This window comes from Hylaeus volcanicus, chromosome 2, assembly GCF_026283585.1.
Source record: "Hylaeus volcanicus isolate JK05 chromosome 2, UHH_iyHylVolc1.0_haploid, whole genome shotgun sequence".
Classification (NCBI taxonomy): Eukaryota; Metazoa; Arthropoda; class Insecta; order Hymenoptera; family Colletidae; genus Hylaeus; species Hylaeus volcanicus.
The window spans coordinates 2,536,659-2,555,091 of NC_071977.1; the positions used below are offsets into that span (position 1 = coordinate 2,536,659).

General features: G+C 40.5%; 1 protein-coding gene across 1 annotated transcript in view; it reads right to left on the reverse strand.

Annotated features, from left to right (window-relative positions):
* The window catches only part of LOC128872715 (neurexin-3b), a 347,065-nt gene that overhangs the window by 305,229 nt on the left and 23,403 nt on the right, over positions 1-18,433 (reverse strand). The window contains exon 2 of the mRNA XM_054115691.1: positions 15,918-15,965. Within this exon, the coding sequence (XP_053971666.1) occupies positions 15,918-15,965 (48 nt within the window). The remainder of the gene's footprint in view (positions 1-15,917; positions 15,966-18,433) is intronic.

An 18,433-nucleotide genomic window follows, 5' to 3' on the forward strand; every position in this document is an offset into this window, starting at 1 on the left:
AAATAACGGACTGAAATTAAGTAAAGTGGAGCACATTTTTTTTTTTTAAACCGTTAGCTGCCTTTAATTATTAACCTTTTTGTTTTGCAAGAGTGGAATTCTTTTAGATTTCTATTCCAGGTTTGAGTTATCGTCATTTGCTGTTATCGTGGACAAAAATTTATGAAAAACATCTTAGCTTTTTTGGAACAGAGCTGGCAAGAGTGTAAATAACGGACTAAAATTAAGAAAAGCGGAGGAAACTTTTTTAGAAATATTATGTGCATTTACTATGTGAATCTATTTATATTCTTTTTTCGAATCCAGAACAAAAGTCCACCGAACCAGGATTCGGCGAAGTGATTTCTGATGTTCGCGAAGATTCAAGGTAGTGCACTTTTGGAAGAAAGCGCGAATAATAGATTCATCGGTCCAACGAAGATGCGGCATCAGAAATTGAAGAAAACGAACATCGAGAAGCTCAGGTGGGAGATCAGAGTTAAAATATAACCCTATTACCGGTAACCAGATGGACTTGATCCGTTGGAAACGAGGGCTTAAGAGGTTCGATTCGAGGTAGAAAGGTATCGGGATATACAGGGTGAGTTAAAAAAATGTGACAAGGCATAAGTGCGTTATCAGTGACTTTTGAATAGATTGAATAGTTGCGTCAGTCAATGTGAACATGTACTGCGATAAAGTGATCAGTAAGAAAAACAATTGCGAGATATCTTAAGCGAACAATAATCATATTGTGGTGGCTGTTTTGCGAAGAAGGGCGACAGAGGGGAGAGAACTTTGACACTGGGATATTTTGAGATCGATCGAGATTGGTTTATACAAACTGTCCCAGAATTATTCCGAGAACAGGAAATGAGAATGAAAACACCAAGGAAAGCAGGAAAAACGAAACGGTAGGAAAACAAATGCGGTAGAAAATTCATTTCGAATTCAAAATAAACTCCCTCCTCTCATCTTTTGATGACGGTTAAACTAATCAAAATCTCATTAATTTTTCCGTTTATGTGCGTGGAATTAAACGTAGAAAGTTCAAATCCTCCAGCTCGTAGTTTTTAATGAGAAACTGTTTTAATATCCTAGGGTGATTAAAAACTTTTCTCTCTTCGGCATATTTACTATCACGTCACACACACAAACACACAAACACACACACACACACACGCACTCTGTATCATCCAATACGAATCGATCGGAGACGATTCGGTATTTAAATGTAAATGGAAAACGTGAAACGAAGTTCGTGGAACGAAGCTTTAATTTCAAGGTAATTGATTTCCAAACTTGCTTGGGGCATGCGCGCAGTTTGGCGAAATTCGATTTAACGAATTTAGGTACGGGTGTCTATTCTGTTTATATACAATGCTTCCCTTAATTAAATCTGTATTTTGTGCATATAATCGAGACAGAAAAGTGTAGAGAAATTCCCGATGTTGAGATTCATCGATCAAGCGAACGCGTGTCACGTATTTTCAAAATCGATTATCTTAAAAACGAAGCCTCGCACGGAAAACTTGTATTCCTTATTTTTTTTTTTATTCGTGTTTCACGTATCACAGCATTCACTGTGAGATAAACTGTACGACGCATCAATAGGCAAACACGCACGATAGAGACGATTTTCTATTTTATGTTACTGTAAACAAACGAACTATGAGCCATATTTCGATATCGCGTATACGTGATGCATTATTCAGAGCGCAGTGTTGGTATATTTAACGGATATTATTTATACATTGTTACAATGTACTAGGCAAGATAGAATTACTGCAACTGCAGCGTGGTATGCGGCGCGCGCTTTTCCAATTGAATTAAAGCTAAACTGACGCTAAACCGAGTTACAGCTAAACTCTATTTTAAATATGATAATGGCCACCCACAGTGACAATAATTTTGTACGCACGAATAACGAAATTATCCTGCACCAGGTATGCGATTGTTTCATGTACCGAAAAGGACCTAAACGAAATGTCGAAACACGTAGCATTAGCGGGTACGTTCATCCATAAATTTATCGGATCAATTATTTAAAAGTGATACAATCGTTAAATAGAGAATCGGACGATAATTTAAAATATCTCGCGAACTAATCATGTTTTTACCAGTTTACCCTGGTATGAAAACAGTTCATTTCTATTCAAAGAAAATAATGCAGCTATCGAATGCACATGCACCATTCCACCATTCCTGTCTACTTGTTTAGGCGGAAATAAAAATTCGGTATATACGCAGCACGATTAAAAATGATAGTTAACCAAATTCGCGAAGATTTGTATTAATGCGCCTTCCTGCGAAATAATTACAAAGAGATTTCTTTATGAAAAAGAGATAAGTCAAATTTAACTTCCTATTTTTTTCCATTTTTAAAAACATTATCTGGCTTCTCTATTTATAGCGAGCCCTGTACGAGTCCACGTGAATTTTAAGATCAAAGGGGAACGTTATTCAACAACATAGTGCGAGGTGTGACCATTTTTAATACGTCGTTTCTGCTACAGTTGCTCGAAAGACCGTACGGAAGGTAGTCGGGTCAATCACCCTGGCGAAGCGGTAGCAGGATCCAACGTGTAACGATGTATAAATGCATCGATATTCCTCTAACATGGCGTGGTTAACAACACGGTGCGATGGGCCGCTTCAAAGGGAACTCTTTAACGCGGTATAATTAATGTCGTCTTTGTAATCGACGCGTAAAAAAAGGGATAAGCGGTTGCGAGAAATAGGACTTTTTACGACGCCGGCTAAGAGCACTTAGCTTTAGGGTAGATAAGAAAATTGTACCCAGCCTCTTCGAACACTGTGACGATACATTGCTCTGGATTAACACCGAACACATAAAGTTACACATTATAATCGTGTTCTTTAGAATTTCTTTCCGTAAGCGTTGCTCCAGCATATTGCTGAACTGGAGGATACGATTCTTTCGAAATTTATTAATCATAAAAGAACGAGTACAAATTTTCATTTTCCTTGCTTTCTTGCCTATCTACCTTGCTATCTATTCATTCTTTATTTTTACGGATTATTGTAGCACTTGAAAAGGGTCGAATAAAATCACAAAAACTATAGTATACTTGTCACTTTCATTACGAGAAATAATATAGAATTCGTATGGAATTTTAAAGTTATACCGTGCACATCCTATACCTCATTATTATTATATAAAACACTACTGTATATGAGCGTAACAATTATTCATTTAACGAAGAATCAACAGGTAGAAGTAAATAGAATTATACACGTTTCTTTGTTTCTGAAGTCATTAACTTTTTAAAAAAATATTCGCTCATCGCAGCGTACGATGTTGTTCCAGCTACCCATTTAATTATCCAAATGTCTCATCAGCGATAGTCGTGCAAAGTCGCAATTCCTCGTAAGTCTACTTTAGAAGTATCTTCCTCCGAGTCACCCCTTCTTGTAATCGATAAAAAATTACGGTTGACTGAGAGTCTCCGAGAGGAAGATTCTCTGATAAAAGTGCAGCTCCGGATAGGAACATGTACACGTGTCTCCTCCGCGTAAAGGCGTATTTTCTTGCTACTTCAAAGTTTCCACGGTACGTGGCACCGCACAAAGTTCCACTGTGAACCGAACCATCCCCGGCGCCAGGTACAGAGCTAAGACCTTGTTGTTAAGATTCTTAGAAAATATCGAAGTGTCGAAACCGCCGTTTCGCGGTAACAGCTGCGAGGGCGAACCACATTTTCCCCGGTAGAAGCCACCGGAACAAGTTTCGCGGGAGAAGAAAGAAGAATGTATCATGTTCCTCCCGGGAAGTACGTGTGCGAAGCGAACGGTAGCTTCCGTCGATAATTACTCGATGCACGAAACGAGGTAAAAAGGGGATAAATAGAAATGGGCGATTGAAATGGAAGAGCAATCGAACGGGGTGAAGTTATGGGCATCGATTGGGCGAGACGGAAAAATAAACCGTTGAAGTAAAAGTAAAGAGGATAAACGTTCGTGGATAATGAGTAGGAAGATGGTGGGAAAATATCGATAGGGTGGGTTGAGATAAGAAAAATTGCGAGAGTTGTAGAAGAGAATGTACTGGGTTGTCTGGAAAGAGTATGTCGATTTTTCGGTAGATGGTACAGGCTGAATATATCGGAAGGGTTGACATAAGTTTAAGAGTACGTTTTCTTTTTTAGCGATTTGCGTGATTTTTTTAGCAAGAAAGGAATGTATATAATTTAATGAAACTTTCAGTGCATTTTATAGATATATTCAAGTAAATATTGTAATTTTTTGGAAGCATTTCCTCGGAAAATATGGAACATATCAGCTGTCGGTATCAAACGTAGCTGTTTTGCGTACATTCTGGAGGTCGTAGTTTTCATCTGAAATCAATAAGGATTTAAATTTACTTTTAAGACATATCTTTCTTCTATAAGAACCTTGTATCGCTACAATACTATCAGTACAGCACTTAACGTACCTGGTAATAATTAATGTACATTTTAAATGCTCCCTCTTCTTCTTTGTTATCTTTTAGAACATTCTTCCAGAAATAACAGATCAATGGAGAGCCGTATAATTTACAGATGAATAGGAAAGAATTTGTTCTCACAAGAGGGGAAAGAGTATTTTCTCACATCTGAGTTTCTCTTTTTCCTACTGTATCTCTTTCCTCCGTGTTTCTGTTGTATTTAACATGTCAATCATTATAAACTGAACTAATGTAACGGATTCCACGAAAGTAGTTATATAACGTGTTCGATTAATCCCTTGTTCTTCTTAATGGAACCCAATTTCTAGAGTAATGAATTGAACGAACTACGTGCAGAAATTCCATTAGATGCACGTCACATATGATTTATGCTTGCACTCGCCCAATTTCAGGAGTAACCAGACAGTTCTTGAACGAATTTTCTAACAGATGGATAGATCGTTCACTATTTATTGTCTAACCTGTTCGTCCTTCCGATTCAAGCTCGCCAGAATTCTATATTTCGAGCCACTTAAAACCATTTCCTTATTCAACGTCCATTACGAGCGTTTGAATATTTCAGCAAAATCTACGAGAAGGTTGCTAACGAATCAGATAAAGCATCTGAAGTATCGACAAGATCGAGCATATTTTAAGCAGGTTGTCTGTTGGTTCTATTGGGATCCAATGTGGCCATTTGCAACTACATTAGGGTACATAAATATAACCGAGAGACCATGTCAGGCAAGGGATACGGTTGAATTTACTATTTTATCAAATTCAATTGATCGTAGAATTGTTCATTCGTACCGAGCTGAGCTGAGAGTATCACGTGTCAGGATATATTCCGTATAATGTTCACATTTACTAATAATACTTTCAACGAGTCAGCAGTTGAAAACTTTTCTATAAACAGTGAAAATGGCAGAGACTACTATGAATTTTCTAATTACCTACCGATGTATCAACGCATTGTACTTCCAAAGTTGTTGACCTCTTACGTCCTTGGCCACATATGTGGACGTTCAGTTCGTTATAACTATAATTACTGTCAATAACAAAAAGAACAAAAATTTGATAACAAAAGAAAGTCGTCTCTGAAGAGGTTAAAAGAAAAAGGAGTTCGTCTACCAAATTGGCAAAATTGTTCGTGGCCATTTATAACTTGGAAATCTAACAAAATATTCTCGGAGTTGACCAGCAACTGCTCCAACCAATCTTCAAAATCTATCTCCTCCTACAGCAAAACATTATCCCGCCGTTTCTATTCACTATCGCACGCAGAATCATCCCCTACACGGCTGTGCCCCTCGTGGCTGTCCGCCACCCTCGACATCGAGATATGAAAGGTCCGCCGAACGCACGCGAGGGTATTTACCATGGAATTCCATATATTAGGTACCACGGATTATTCCCTGAACCGTATACTCCGCGAAGCGTAAGGCGGGCAAAGGGAATATGAAAAGGATTCGAAGCGTTATCCATTATTTCACAGATACGTGGCAACGCCGGCGGTGGAGTAAATCGCGCGAGTTTCATCGAGGATGTAGGAGGCTGGGCGAACTCCTCCTAACCCCCGTCCACCCCCCGGCAGCCACCGTCGACGTCCTTTCCTGTCGAGACGGTGGCAATCTTCTCCGTCTTCGACGATCTCAAGATTTCCTCTCGATCTCACGCCGAGATAGAAATGCCTCCATGCCACCCCCTACCCTCCTCGGGCGGCAAAGGTTTCAGACCTCTGCCGTTTCCACTTTACTTCTTCTTACTCTTCGGCCCTCCCTCCGACCCCGGCAGTTCGACTCATCCTCGATTTCCTCTATATGCAGGCACGACGAACGCTTCGATTCCGACGCCGAGGGCCCAGCGCTGGAACTCACGGATGAATATTTCCCCGGTGGATTCATAACGTTCGTTTATGCGCGGGTCAGTGGCTCGCATCCTTCGACAACGACGAATAGACAGACCTTTGGAAAGAGGAACGAGCAGGCGAATCCTTTCTCGGAATTCAATTCGGTCCGATAATGAACCACCGATGATCGGTGGCGCTGCGAAGAACTCTTTCGCAAGGTTGCGCGAACCCAACTCGAAGACATTCACGACGAAACGCGAGGCCGGTGGAAACAGAAGACGAGTCGGACGATATAAAGCAAACCGTGCAAGCCGAGAGGATTCGTTCTCCCGCGCTTTCTTCTTCGTAGCTTTTCCTTCAATTTCCTACCTGTTCTTTTCTATCATCGCTGGGCTACCTTTTAAACCACTCGCGAAGAGTATTGGGCTTCTCCTGGTTACTTATTCTCATGTTTCTTTCGCTTCGCTATCAACTCCGTTCCGCCATCTTTACGAGGAACTCGTGCCATGGAAAGCTGCGGTTCCGAGTCCTTAAATCCGCTACCAGAAATCCACTTTCGACATCGAGCATCGTGTTTTCCAGGAATGCTTTTTCGCAAGAAATTATTCCAACAACAAATCTTCCAAGAAGATGCCAACGTCTTGGCCATTTTTAAATAAGGTTAATAACTCGTAAGGTTAACTTGTACTGTAAAATGACGCTTTGTTTAAGATCGGAGCATGTGTTTAATTCTTAAAACGAAACTCTGAAATTTCAGCCATGACAATCGCGTATAACACTTTAAACGTATAACGATGTAAAAGATTCTCGGAGCATTAGCTCTCGAAAAGTTTTGGTCTCGGTAAAACTTGTCGGGAACTGCAGCAACGGAAAAAATCTATCCTCCCATTCTCGCGCTTGTTAGTTAACAACCACTTTTCACGTCGAGGCTTCGATTAATGTCGCCCCGAGAGGATTCCACTCTCGAGTGTCTCGCGAGAAGTCGGCAAGTATAATCTAACGCGACGAACTTCCGTCCAATCTGAGAATGAAGTCTCCCTTGACGGAGAACGCCAGAAGGAGTCTCCAAAAGTACAGAGCCAGAATTACGAGGACGAGAAGAGAGGGCACAAGAGAGAGGAGTCGAGTGGCCATTCCACTCGGCAGGTTAAGGACATTGAAACGGAGATGTAAGGACTAAGGAAGCGGACTTGCGACAATAGAATTGTCAACCAATTGTTCAACCACTCGGGCTCTTCCAGATAGTTCGACGAGATCGATAAGCGCCCGCCGCGCGTTCATTGAAAGGAAATTTGATTCGAAGAACATTTCATCTAGAGTACCATTGCGGTGCATCGGAATAGCGATGATGCTTCAAGTTCGCTCGAGTGTAATCAATTCTCTTCGTCGAATTCGCAGACCCACCCAAAAATCGGTTCGAACGTCGCGGTTGCTCAGAGTTTGGGAGCATTCTAATTTCGATGTTTAAGGGTTTCATGTTTAATGTTACTCCAGGTTGTGTGATGCGCATCAGACGAGATAAATCTCGTCTCGATAATCATTATATTCGGAGAACACAAATAGCTTTTAGTGTTACATACGTAATAAATACATTATTCCAGCTTACTGATTTCGCGTACATCAAAAATTCAACGAACCACTGTGAATCAGGACGAGTCGGACTCAGAAAACTCTACACTGGATCATGAAGCGAACAGTCGACCCTAACTCGTCATTGTATGTCAAACGAACGGTCATAAAATATCTCAACAAGAAATCTAAAATACTCGACAGAGATCCGCGCGAATAAAAACGTTCCTGTACCTCGCTTAAAATCCGCAATTTCCACGCACCGAGGTTCGAGTTCGGCTCGTTCGGTCGCGTGTTAACGCGCAAACGTCTCCCCACAGCTTCGCGCCACTGTTTAGTTCATTATCTCGTAGCTGCTCGTCGGCCGTGCCGCGTGTATGAAAGGCAGAGAGGAATTTACGTATCAATCAATTCCTGACGGAGTTAAATTCCACGGCAGACAATCGGCGAGCAATCAGACGTCACTATCAACGAGTACTTTCCCCGTCCCGTCCCAGCAACCCTCCCGATAAGACTACATTACACCTCGAAATTATGCATTCGCCTCGATAAGGATCCATCGCGCGAAATTTCAGCGATTGTGGAACCGAGTGCCTCCCCTTCCAACCCTCCCCCGCACACCCTCGCGTTCGAACCACTCCTGTTTCACGGTTTCTCTTTCCTCATTCATCCCGTAACAAGCCAACTGTCTCTCTATCCCTCCACAATGCGAACCAACGGCACAAATCAGCTTTATGCAAATCACCAAATCTCCGCATAACGTGCCTCGTAAGCCTGTCTACGGTTGTCTTAGCTCTTATGGAAAACGGAGGGCAGACCTCCCGCCCCCCTGCGTTCGCGGCATAATTTTACCGCTTCTTGTGCTTCCGAGACTACGTTCTTGGGAATTTACACACCGGACGTGGCGAACAACTCCGTTTCTCTTATTACGTATCGCCATGGACGTAATTATCCGCGTGTAAGCATCCCGCAGCCATTATTCGCATTATTCGACGGCACCGGCTGGCGATTGTGCCCGCGTACGCGCGCTATTGTTCGTTTTAAACCCTAAATATTAATCGGTAGGCACTAAGCCAGAGTCGGCTATAGTTGCGATTGTTACTGCGTCAGTTGTTGGTAGACTTCGTCGTTGTAATATCGCGGACAAAATTCTACGCGTGGAAATGCGATGTTTCTGAGGGAGAAATTGGAAAAAGAGATGGAGCGAGAAAGGAACACCTTCTGTTTTTCTTTTATAAATTATACGAGTATTTAGATATTCTTGAAAGATAGTAAAAAATGTTTGGTAAATAAATGCTCAGTGTTCACGCGATCATGGATGAAATCAAATATAATGCAAACAACGGGCTCACAAGAAGGAAACGAAACAAATTTTTAACATTCAGGTCGTGGAATTTTTATCCGACACCTGGTAATATTTAAATAATTCTTCTGATCGTTAAAATCGTATCTCCAATATTTTTTTAACCTTCATTTTAAGCCGTCTCGCTCGACACAGTTATGTCTCTGTCGCTTTTTATTAAGAAATAAAAGCGGCCGGTCGATAAAGGGATCGCTAGTGGGGTTATTGACCCCAAAGAGGGGTTATAAGATTGAATTTACGGTTACAAATTCGTACGTTGGGGCTGTTGGCCGACACAAAGGGCTCGGCGTTTTCTTTTGGACTTAAAGCGGCGTTAGGTGCAAATTAATTGGTCGGAAGGAGCCGCCTTCGAGCGCGTTAAAAAAGGCGACTTGCCACTCTGAATTTCCACCGAATGAAACCCTACCGGACAATGGACGTTCTGTAGCAGTCTGGAGGTTCCTTTTGCTCCCACATTTTTCTTCTGTTTGCGCCATTTTTTCGTCGTTCCGAGCCACGACACTTTCATTCGAAAAACTAAAAAGAAAACAGGGGAAAAAAAACGAAGCGTAAAAACGGAGAAACAAAAGTCGGAAGTTACGCCCGCGGATTCGGTGGCGTTACATTATGTCGGAAACAGTACCGGAAGTAGCGCCGGCGCAACGCGGTGTCCCATGAAATATAGAAGAACATTTTTTTATACCGCGCACTGTCAACGTGAAATCGTACATTTATCTTTCCATCCTTCACGGTTTCTTACTATTAATAGTGTAAAATTGATAACAGGACCATACAGAAATTAAATTATTTGGAAACTTTTGGTAGTGACTATAGTTTCTTCGAAATATACGAGTATGTTTGCTGAGACACGTTGGTTCAGTTTGTAGCGTTATAAAAATGTTTTGCAACATATATGATACCTAGTAATTGAGGGATTGTGTAATATATACAAAATACTAGCGAAGGAAACTATTATTTAGATCATAGTATTATAATTTAGAAAGAAGGCATTAGAATATATTGTGATATCAGTGATGGTAATTGAATTGCTAGTAATCGAGAAATTGTTTCGAGATCCGATTAAGATGCATGCGTCAGAATTCTGTTGATTGTCTTTTTGACCGAAATTGATTGAGTGCTATTCATAGAGCGATAAATTTTGCAGCGATACGGATTGAATTCTTGCTTCGTTATTCATCGTCGGCGAAAGAATGGTTTCGTTACAAAGAGATTAAAACCTATACGTAAATGTAAAACTGGATCCTTTGATACAGATCCTAATGTGGTGAATTTTCAAAGCATTCGTGATCTTATTTCTTACGTTAACTGGTAGTATCTACAGCTCACCTATAAATACTCGACTAACTGTATCCGAGAAAGAGTTTCACAGTTACTTTGCCCGGTTAAAGGGAAATTTATGCGGTTTAATATTGTTCATTCAAAGAAGAACAAATTGTTGCCCATAACTGAGCACAAACTGCTTTACAGTATTTCTGCTGCTGTTAATTGCTACTCTTACATCACGTTTTAAGGCGATTATGCACATAAGTCTTGTTGGACCTTAATCCAGCGTTGGCCTGTATTCCTTCGAACTGACAAAAAATAATGTTGCATTTCTGTTGGTTACGATAACCATGCTCGAATGGACAATACTTCGACATCATATTGTTACAACTACAAAGAAATTATTCATTTCATTGCAGATATAAAATTATAAAATTATCATCGTTTTACACTGACATTCGCAATAATACGGCGATAGAAAATACACAGGGAAGTAAATACAGGCTGATAAATCATAATAAACTTGAACAGCTATGATTTAATACAAGGCCTGTTCTTGAGAGAATTAACGCACGCTGAAATATAAGCTGCATTGTTATCGATAGAAGGGAAGCATTCTAAAGCCAGTATAATCTGTTAATCTACTGCAGAGTAGTAGACATTCTGTAGTAGTTTGAGTACATCCGAGGACAAAAATTTCAATGTTCTATAAATATTTAATTTTCCAATAACACTATTAAATCGAGTAAGAATAAAAATAAGAATTTAGAAAAATCTTTGATATTCGCCACACGTATTTTTCTCCAAAAATCGCCAAAATGTTTATTTAAATAAAAGATCGGAATATCGAATGAAACATAGACGGCTTCTTGTCTGTCATTTGTTTAACGAAAATTCTAATATCAGGTAAAATGAAACTTCAACCCGAATGAAATTAAATTTTAAGCGGAACGAATAAAAGTTTATTCGAGTAACTGTTTGATCGGATAAATATAGGGAATAAATTTCTACGATGTTAAATCTCTGCCTCCTCCTAACCGGATCAGTATAACTCCAGATTTCTGAAAGTAAAGGAAACGAGAAACAGTATACGCTGAAGATGTTTCGATTTCGTCCAACGACTTAAGATCTCGATACGCGTATCGGATCCCTCTCGAGATTCTAGGGTAAGATTCGAAGAAGCCTCGAATTGTCGAGCTTCTTTCCTCAGTTTCGCTAACTGTTCTCGAGGAGATTATTTCGTCCAGTACGTTAAAGCAGTATCAAGTATCGAGTGGCTGAATCTTCGTAGTTAACCGGTTCTAAACAGAATTTACTGATACGATACACCTACGATACACCTCTATATTTGGGTTACTACATCTGTAACTATTATTATCTTAAATAGAAACGTAACGAACCCTCCTCCATGTTTGAATGTTTCAATAAAATTTCAATTTAAAAATGACCAACAGTAAGACGGTCTCAAGACAGAAAATAACGTGAAGAATACAAACAGATGTCACGTAGCAATAAAATGTTTCGATAATTTAACGCGTGGCAAGCTTTCACAGAAATGTAAAAAAAGAAATGTAAAAAGGTATTCAGCTGAGCGCGAAGTCTCGAGCAAGGGAGTAGTCGCGACGAAGAATTTAGAATCTTGGCACTGAGAGGGTTAAAAGCATACTTAACCCCGAGGACATAACGTTGTAAAACGGAACGATCGACGTGCGAAACGGTAACCCGGTTCCCTGCGTGGTGGAGTGGTATCGCTCGATACGCCTGAACTTGTTTACAATGCATCAGTTTTACGATCGGGGTTGCATTACCGCCGCGGACCATTCCCCTTAATGAACGTTGCGCACTTTTATCATACGCCATTTGTCAAATCACACTGCCCGGCACCCCGCAGCCTCGACCCTCTCGGAAGCCGCCCGCCCAGGCAATTTGTTTTCATTTCTGCTAACGATTCCCTCGTTTCCCACCCACCCACGGCCCACTTTCCATGCAAGCACGGCGTGTACGAATCCTACGAAAAGAGTAGCTGGCCGAGCTCCTTTCCGAACGATCGATCTTGCTAACGTTGCGTCTTCCTGCTGATTGTGAGGGCATTTTGCACCGAACGTTACGCTGAGGATTTATGACACCTAACGCTCGTCGGTTTCTCACTGTTTTTAATGGATATCGATGGCCAACTTAGTCGGATTGCTAACTGTTGGTACGCCTTACAGTTTAGTTTCATTCTATGCAGGGTGTTCCAAAAATGTTGGAAGTCGTTGAAAGGGGTGGTTCGGGAGGTGATTTGAAACAACTTTTTCCTTAGCGAAAATGTTGTCCGAGGCTTCGTTGGGGAGATATTAGCGGAAAACACTGACCAATCAGAGCGCGAGCGCTAAGCGGCCGACCAATCGGAACGCGAGTATGCCGGTGGAGCGCCCACGGTAGCGTACGCTACGCGCTAGGCGGCCGACCAATCGGAGCGCGAGTATGCCGGGGAGCGGCCGCGGTAGCGTACGAGAGCGGCCACCTAGCGCGTAGCCTACGCTACCGCGGCCGCTCACCGTGATACTCGCGCTCTGATTGGTCAATGTTTTCCGTTAATATCTTCTAATTAAACTCTCGTTAAACATTGCACTGACGAAAGAATGAGAAAACAAAACTAAAGTGTGCGTGAGTATACGGTGACTTGTTAAACCAGAATGGTGGCTCTGCGCATGCGCCGCGAGCGCCGTCGGTGCGCGTTCCGAAAACGGCCGAAAACGGCCGAAAACGGCCGAAAACTCATCAGCTGTACGAGAGCGCCCGCTGTCGATCGATTAACCGATCGATGCGGGGCTGGCGCCTCGGTTCGATGGGCCGATTCGCAAACGACATTTGTAAAAGAATTATGAAAAATGACAGAATATCGTAATTGTTATTTCTACATTATGAAAAATTTAACTTGAAGGAGACCAAATAAAGAGTGCGACGTCGAGGATAAAGGAGCCTGTGAATCGGACCTACAATTTAAATATATTTGCAAAATGCGCTAAAGAGATTCGAACGATTACATTTCTTTAAAGAAAAATCTAAATGTTATTTTATTGCCTCATAAACCTTCTAGAATATTAAAATATCCAGTTGAATACTATTATCCTGGCAAATACATGTAATACATGTAATTAAATATAATACATGTAATTAAATTGTTAACTATATTCTATCGAATGCAATAAAAATACAAGTGAACGATGTCCGTATAATAAAATTGAATTATAATTAAATATAACACATTCATAATAGACCTAGATTACCTACAAAATCGTAATTCTATCATAATTTTATTTTATTATACATATCTCGCCTACAAACATTTTCATTATTTATTTTACCGACTCGACGAAGTTTCTCAATTTCGATATATCATCCTTTCAAGTTAGCAGAGTCGTAGAAAAGATAAATGAATGTATTACTAGGAAAGGGAGAGATCAATTTTTCCAAGACTTCAAAATTTCACAGCGTTTGTTCCGTCGTAGGTGGGAGTGGCTCAAATAATTCCAGCAGCTGGAAGCAGTTCGGTGTCAGGGCGGGAAATAGACGGTGGAACGTGTAATATTATTGCTCCGAAGCAAATCACGACGCCATGCCAGGCGACGAAACGACGTATCGTTATTCCACTCCTAATGCAGCTAGCATACGATGCATCTGACGCAATGCAGTCGTATGTAGGTACAGTATGTACATACATAGATACGTGCAGCACATTGTTTTCAGATTTCCTCCTTCCTGACTATTCTCGACTCCGCTTCGTCTTATCCGCTTCGAAGTTTACTGCACGCTCAGTTTCTTTTTCTGCCCCCGATTTTCTCGCGACGTTCACGTTTTGTGTTTGCCTTCGATATTATTTCAACGCGTAGCTATTGACACCAGTTGCACACACCTTTCAACGAGGTAAATAAATTCCATGAAAATCAGAGGTCTTAGTACTGTTAAAAGTACTCTCTTTGTACAATTCAATGTAAACTGATTACATCAGAAGTTTTAATATAGTTAACAGTTTAATTACACGTATTGTAAGTCTGTAAAATTATGAAAAGTTGAAAAAATTCTATTAGAGGCAGATTGTCTTAATTAATATTTGCTAGGATAACAGTATTCTGCATATTTTAATATTCTAGAAGGTTTGCGAGGCAATAAAGTAACATTTGGATTTTTCTTTAAAGAAATGTAATCGTTTGAATCTCTTTAGCGCACTTTGCAAATTATATTTAAATTGTAGGTCCGATTCGCAGTCTCCTTTATCCTCGACTTTTCCACTCTTTATTTGGTCCCCTTCGAGTTAAATTCTTCACAATGTAGAAATAACAATTACAATATTTATAGTCAATGTACTTTCTTTTCTTGTAATAAATCGTATCATACTTGTTACTTTTACATCGATATTTTTCATTATACCAGAATAATCTTTATTTAAAAAGTGGAATACTCTGTAGATGTGTATGTATGTCTTATTTTAGTATTTCATTTCATCTCGCTTGATATTCATTACCACATGTATTCTGCAGGGCAAGCTTCTTACGCTCTTAATTGCCATTTCTCTGAAGTGGATATTGTTATTCCACTGGTAATTGATCCTACAATTAGAGTTGCTCGATGTATTGTACAGTCCGACTCGGAATTATGGACGCGAATGTAATTGACACAGAAATATTAAGCTCATTCTGTGCATGCACCTTTATTATGCCGAGGTGCAGAAATACTCGACAAATACTTGACCGAGGTCACAAAATATACGACATATTGCTTTATATAGTTAATAGGTTTCCCGTGGCATTTTATGAAAGTTTAAAATTTTGGAATCCTAAGTCGGTTGGATAAGAATGTTTCCATAGTCTAATCTGACTCGTATAATCTTTCGTGCTACGAACGAAAATGTTAGAATTAACTGTTCCTATGGACAGTCGAGCCAGAGTCCATTAATTGGCCAGTAAGACGAACACGGGACGATCGAGTACGCATTCCCAGCACGGTATGGGCCGCGTTACGTTCAATCTATGTAGTACGCTCCGAATTGCTATTCGCAAACAACGCACGGTTTCTGCATACATGCATCGAATGTGCGTTTAATTACGATCGTCTGTGTACACGAAACCGAATGAAGTCGAGGGAGAAGCTTCGCGCTCGGTCGCGTCGTCCCGTCATCGAGACTCCATTAATTGGATTCGAGTAATTCGATTACATAAGAAAGACGCCTGAATACCCGCAAATTCCTCTTATGAAGCTTCATACTCTTAGCCGTAACGTTGAAAGAGAGCAAAAATTAATAGAAACAGAAGCTGAGGCGCCATAGTCCACCGTTGATAAAAGCAAAATATTGATAAAACCGAGTTCGTAAAATAGAGAAAACATTACGCACGTTCTGTGCTCTTTCACGTTTAGTTGAAGATTCAGTGGAGCAGACAGTAGTCACGTAATTTTTTAGGACTTACCCTAGGCGCTTTGCGTTTGACATTCTCGACGCATGGAAATCCACCGCACTGAAACAGAAGCAATGACGAGTTATTAATATATTCGGAATGAATAAAATTAAAAATATTAGGTTTTTTGTCTATTCTCCGTTAGAAATTTAGATTTCGTCTTATTTCAAAGAGTATCTCGCTCTAAAAACTAACCAATTTATATCGGTACTCCTTTCGTTAAAAAATTCGAGCAAAATTTATTAACTTGCTAACGAATTATTTTTAACATATCTTCGATTAAAACGACTTGAACTATAACGAAACGAAACAAAGATTAACATTAAAGATCACCAAACAAAAATTTCACGAATCAATTAGAAACAGAAGTTAGAAATTACTTTATAATCCACAAATTATACCTGTGATTAATCATAGCTTGGAATTTTTTTAACCTACTCCATCAGTCTTTAGATTCATGTTTACAATCTCCGATCTAAAATTCATCTCCTCTGGTAAATTTGTATCGTTACGATAATTTTAGTCGCAAAGGAAATTCGAAATGCATCTTTTAGTATACGCACAGAGTTTTTTTACGTAAACGTGGAAACAACATTTTACAGGATGCCGAGGCATTTATCCGTCAACGATATTCCTCCCCACGAAAAAAGATCCTCGGACGATCTCTCACGCTCCGCATCTCGAGTTGAGGGATATCTTCAAAGAGCTTACAATGCGATTTCGGCGAATCCTTTTTCACCCCAACCATTTTCGTTCCTCCGCGTTATCGTCGTATACGTGCCCGCCATGTCATATTTCTTTGTGCGCGCGATAAAGACAAGTTCCACCCCTTTCGGGGGTGAATCCTAGCGTCGTGAAAATACGCCATGGAAGGTCTGACGTCTCCGTCAATTAATAATTAACCGTTTTCATGCATCAGAAACTGCGGTCGTGATTTACCCACGTCGCGAGTCGTTTAGCAGCAATTCATGCGTTGATAATTTAACAGATTGCTTTTTAATTACACAGAGACCGTGCGGTATTATTATCGTTAAAGGAAAATGCTTTGGTGCACGAATACCGTGTCTATTTTTCTGAAGAATGAGTGGCTTGAGCATTGCTCCACTCGAGATAAAAATATTCAAAGACGAATTATTACTTCGAGGGTACAGATTATTTTCGGTGACTAGTTTTTAAAAAATAAATTGTCGACGTTAGTGTTATTTTCACTGCAACACTCATAGTGTCCAATCCCTATTAATATGGGTTAATTCCCATAAAACCTTACAATTTAAGTAGATATTCGAAATGGTTCGCTTCTCCCTACATACATAATTTCAGAACGAATTAAAGCCTGTTGAAATATTGCAACCATAAATAATAGATATTTTCCTCCGGTAAAGAAAGGGCATAAAAAGTCTCGAGATTACGATCTCGTATAGCAGCTGTGTTAGCTGCTATTACTGGGATATGCGTTAACGTTTATCGAAGAATCGCACGCGTTTGTACGAGCCAACTATGCTTTACGAATCGGGATTACGACAGTAGTCGTTGGCGCGCTCATTTTGATTTCTCCTGGAATATGTATGTAGACATACAGATATTGTGACACTCGATAAAACGACCCCATAAAAAGCACGTTGACGCACGAACGTTCTCGTTTTCGCGACAATAGAAATCAACGGCGAACATCCAATCGCGCGTAGCCGATATTATTACACGTCCTAGCTAATCCTCTTAATTTCAATCCACTTTGCGACAGAAATGATTTCTTCGTAGCCTAGAGCACTTTAATAGATTCGAGAGAAAGATTCCAACGGTGTCGCGAAAACGGGCCTCGTTAACGCTCATTTTCGTCGATTAGTACACGGACCCTCGGGCAATTTCTACGCACGCGATTCATCAGTCGCGTTTAATCCAGCGTTCGACTCGCTCGTGGAGATCTGCCAAAATTCGGGTCGCTTGGGTTTCGGACGCGCTGAATTTTCAAACCGTGAGGGACAAACAAAATTTGGCGCAGCTGCTGGAAGAGGATTTTCGAAATCCATCCCCCGAAAATAAACGAACAGTCGAACGATTTTTCTGATTCAACCGAACCGCCCGAATAAAAATGAAAGTTTCCGATAACTCGATGACGGCGTTACTTCGAATAATCCTTTTCCGAAAAGTTCGAATTTTCGCCGAGGATTACGGTTTCAGAATCCTGTTACCCGCCACCATTCATGCAACACTTTCTTCGATGCTTTCGAGCCGGGCGAGCCTTTTCAAAGCGAATATGATTTCATGCCGCGTGGATGCGCCATAGAAATTTTGATAGGCTTGTCGCTATAGTATCGGGTTTACAGCGGCTATTGTAACGCTCGTCTTTGTAACGGCGAGGTCTTTACGTCGGCCGTGACTATAAAGCGTAACTATTTTTGTAATGGGTGGGTAATGGAAAAGGAGATGCTGAAAGTGTACAGTGGGATGCAAAAGTCCGTAACAGGAACGTTTTTATTTTACATAGGAATAGGAAATTAAAATGCTCCCCGTGAAGTAAAAGTTCTCGA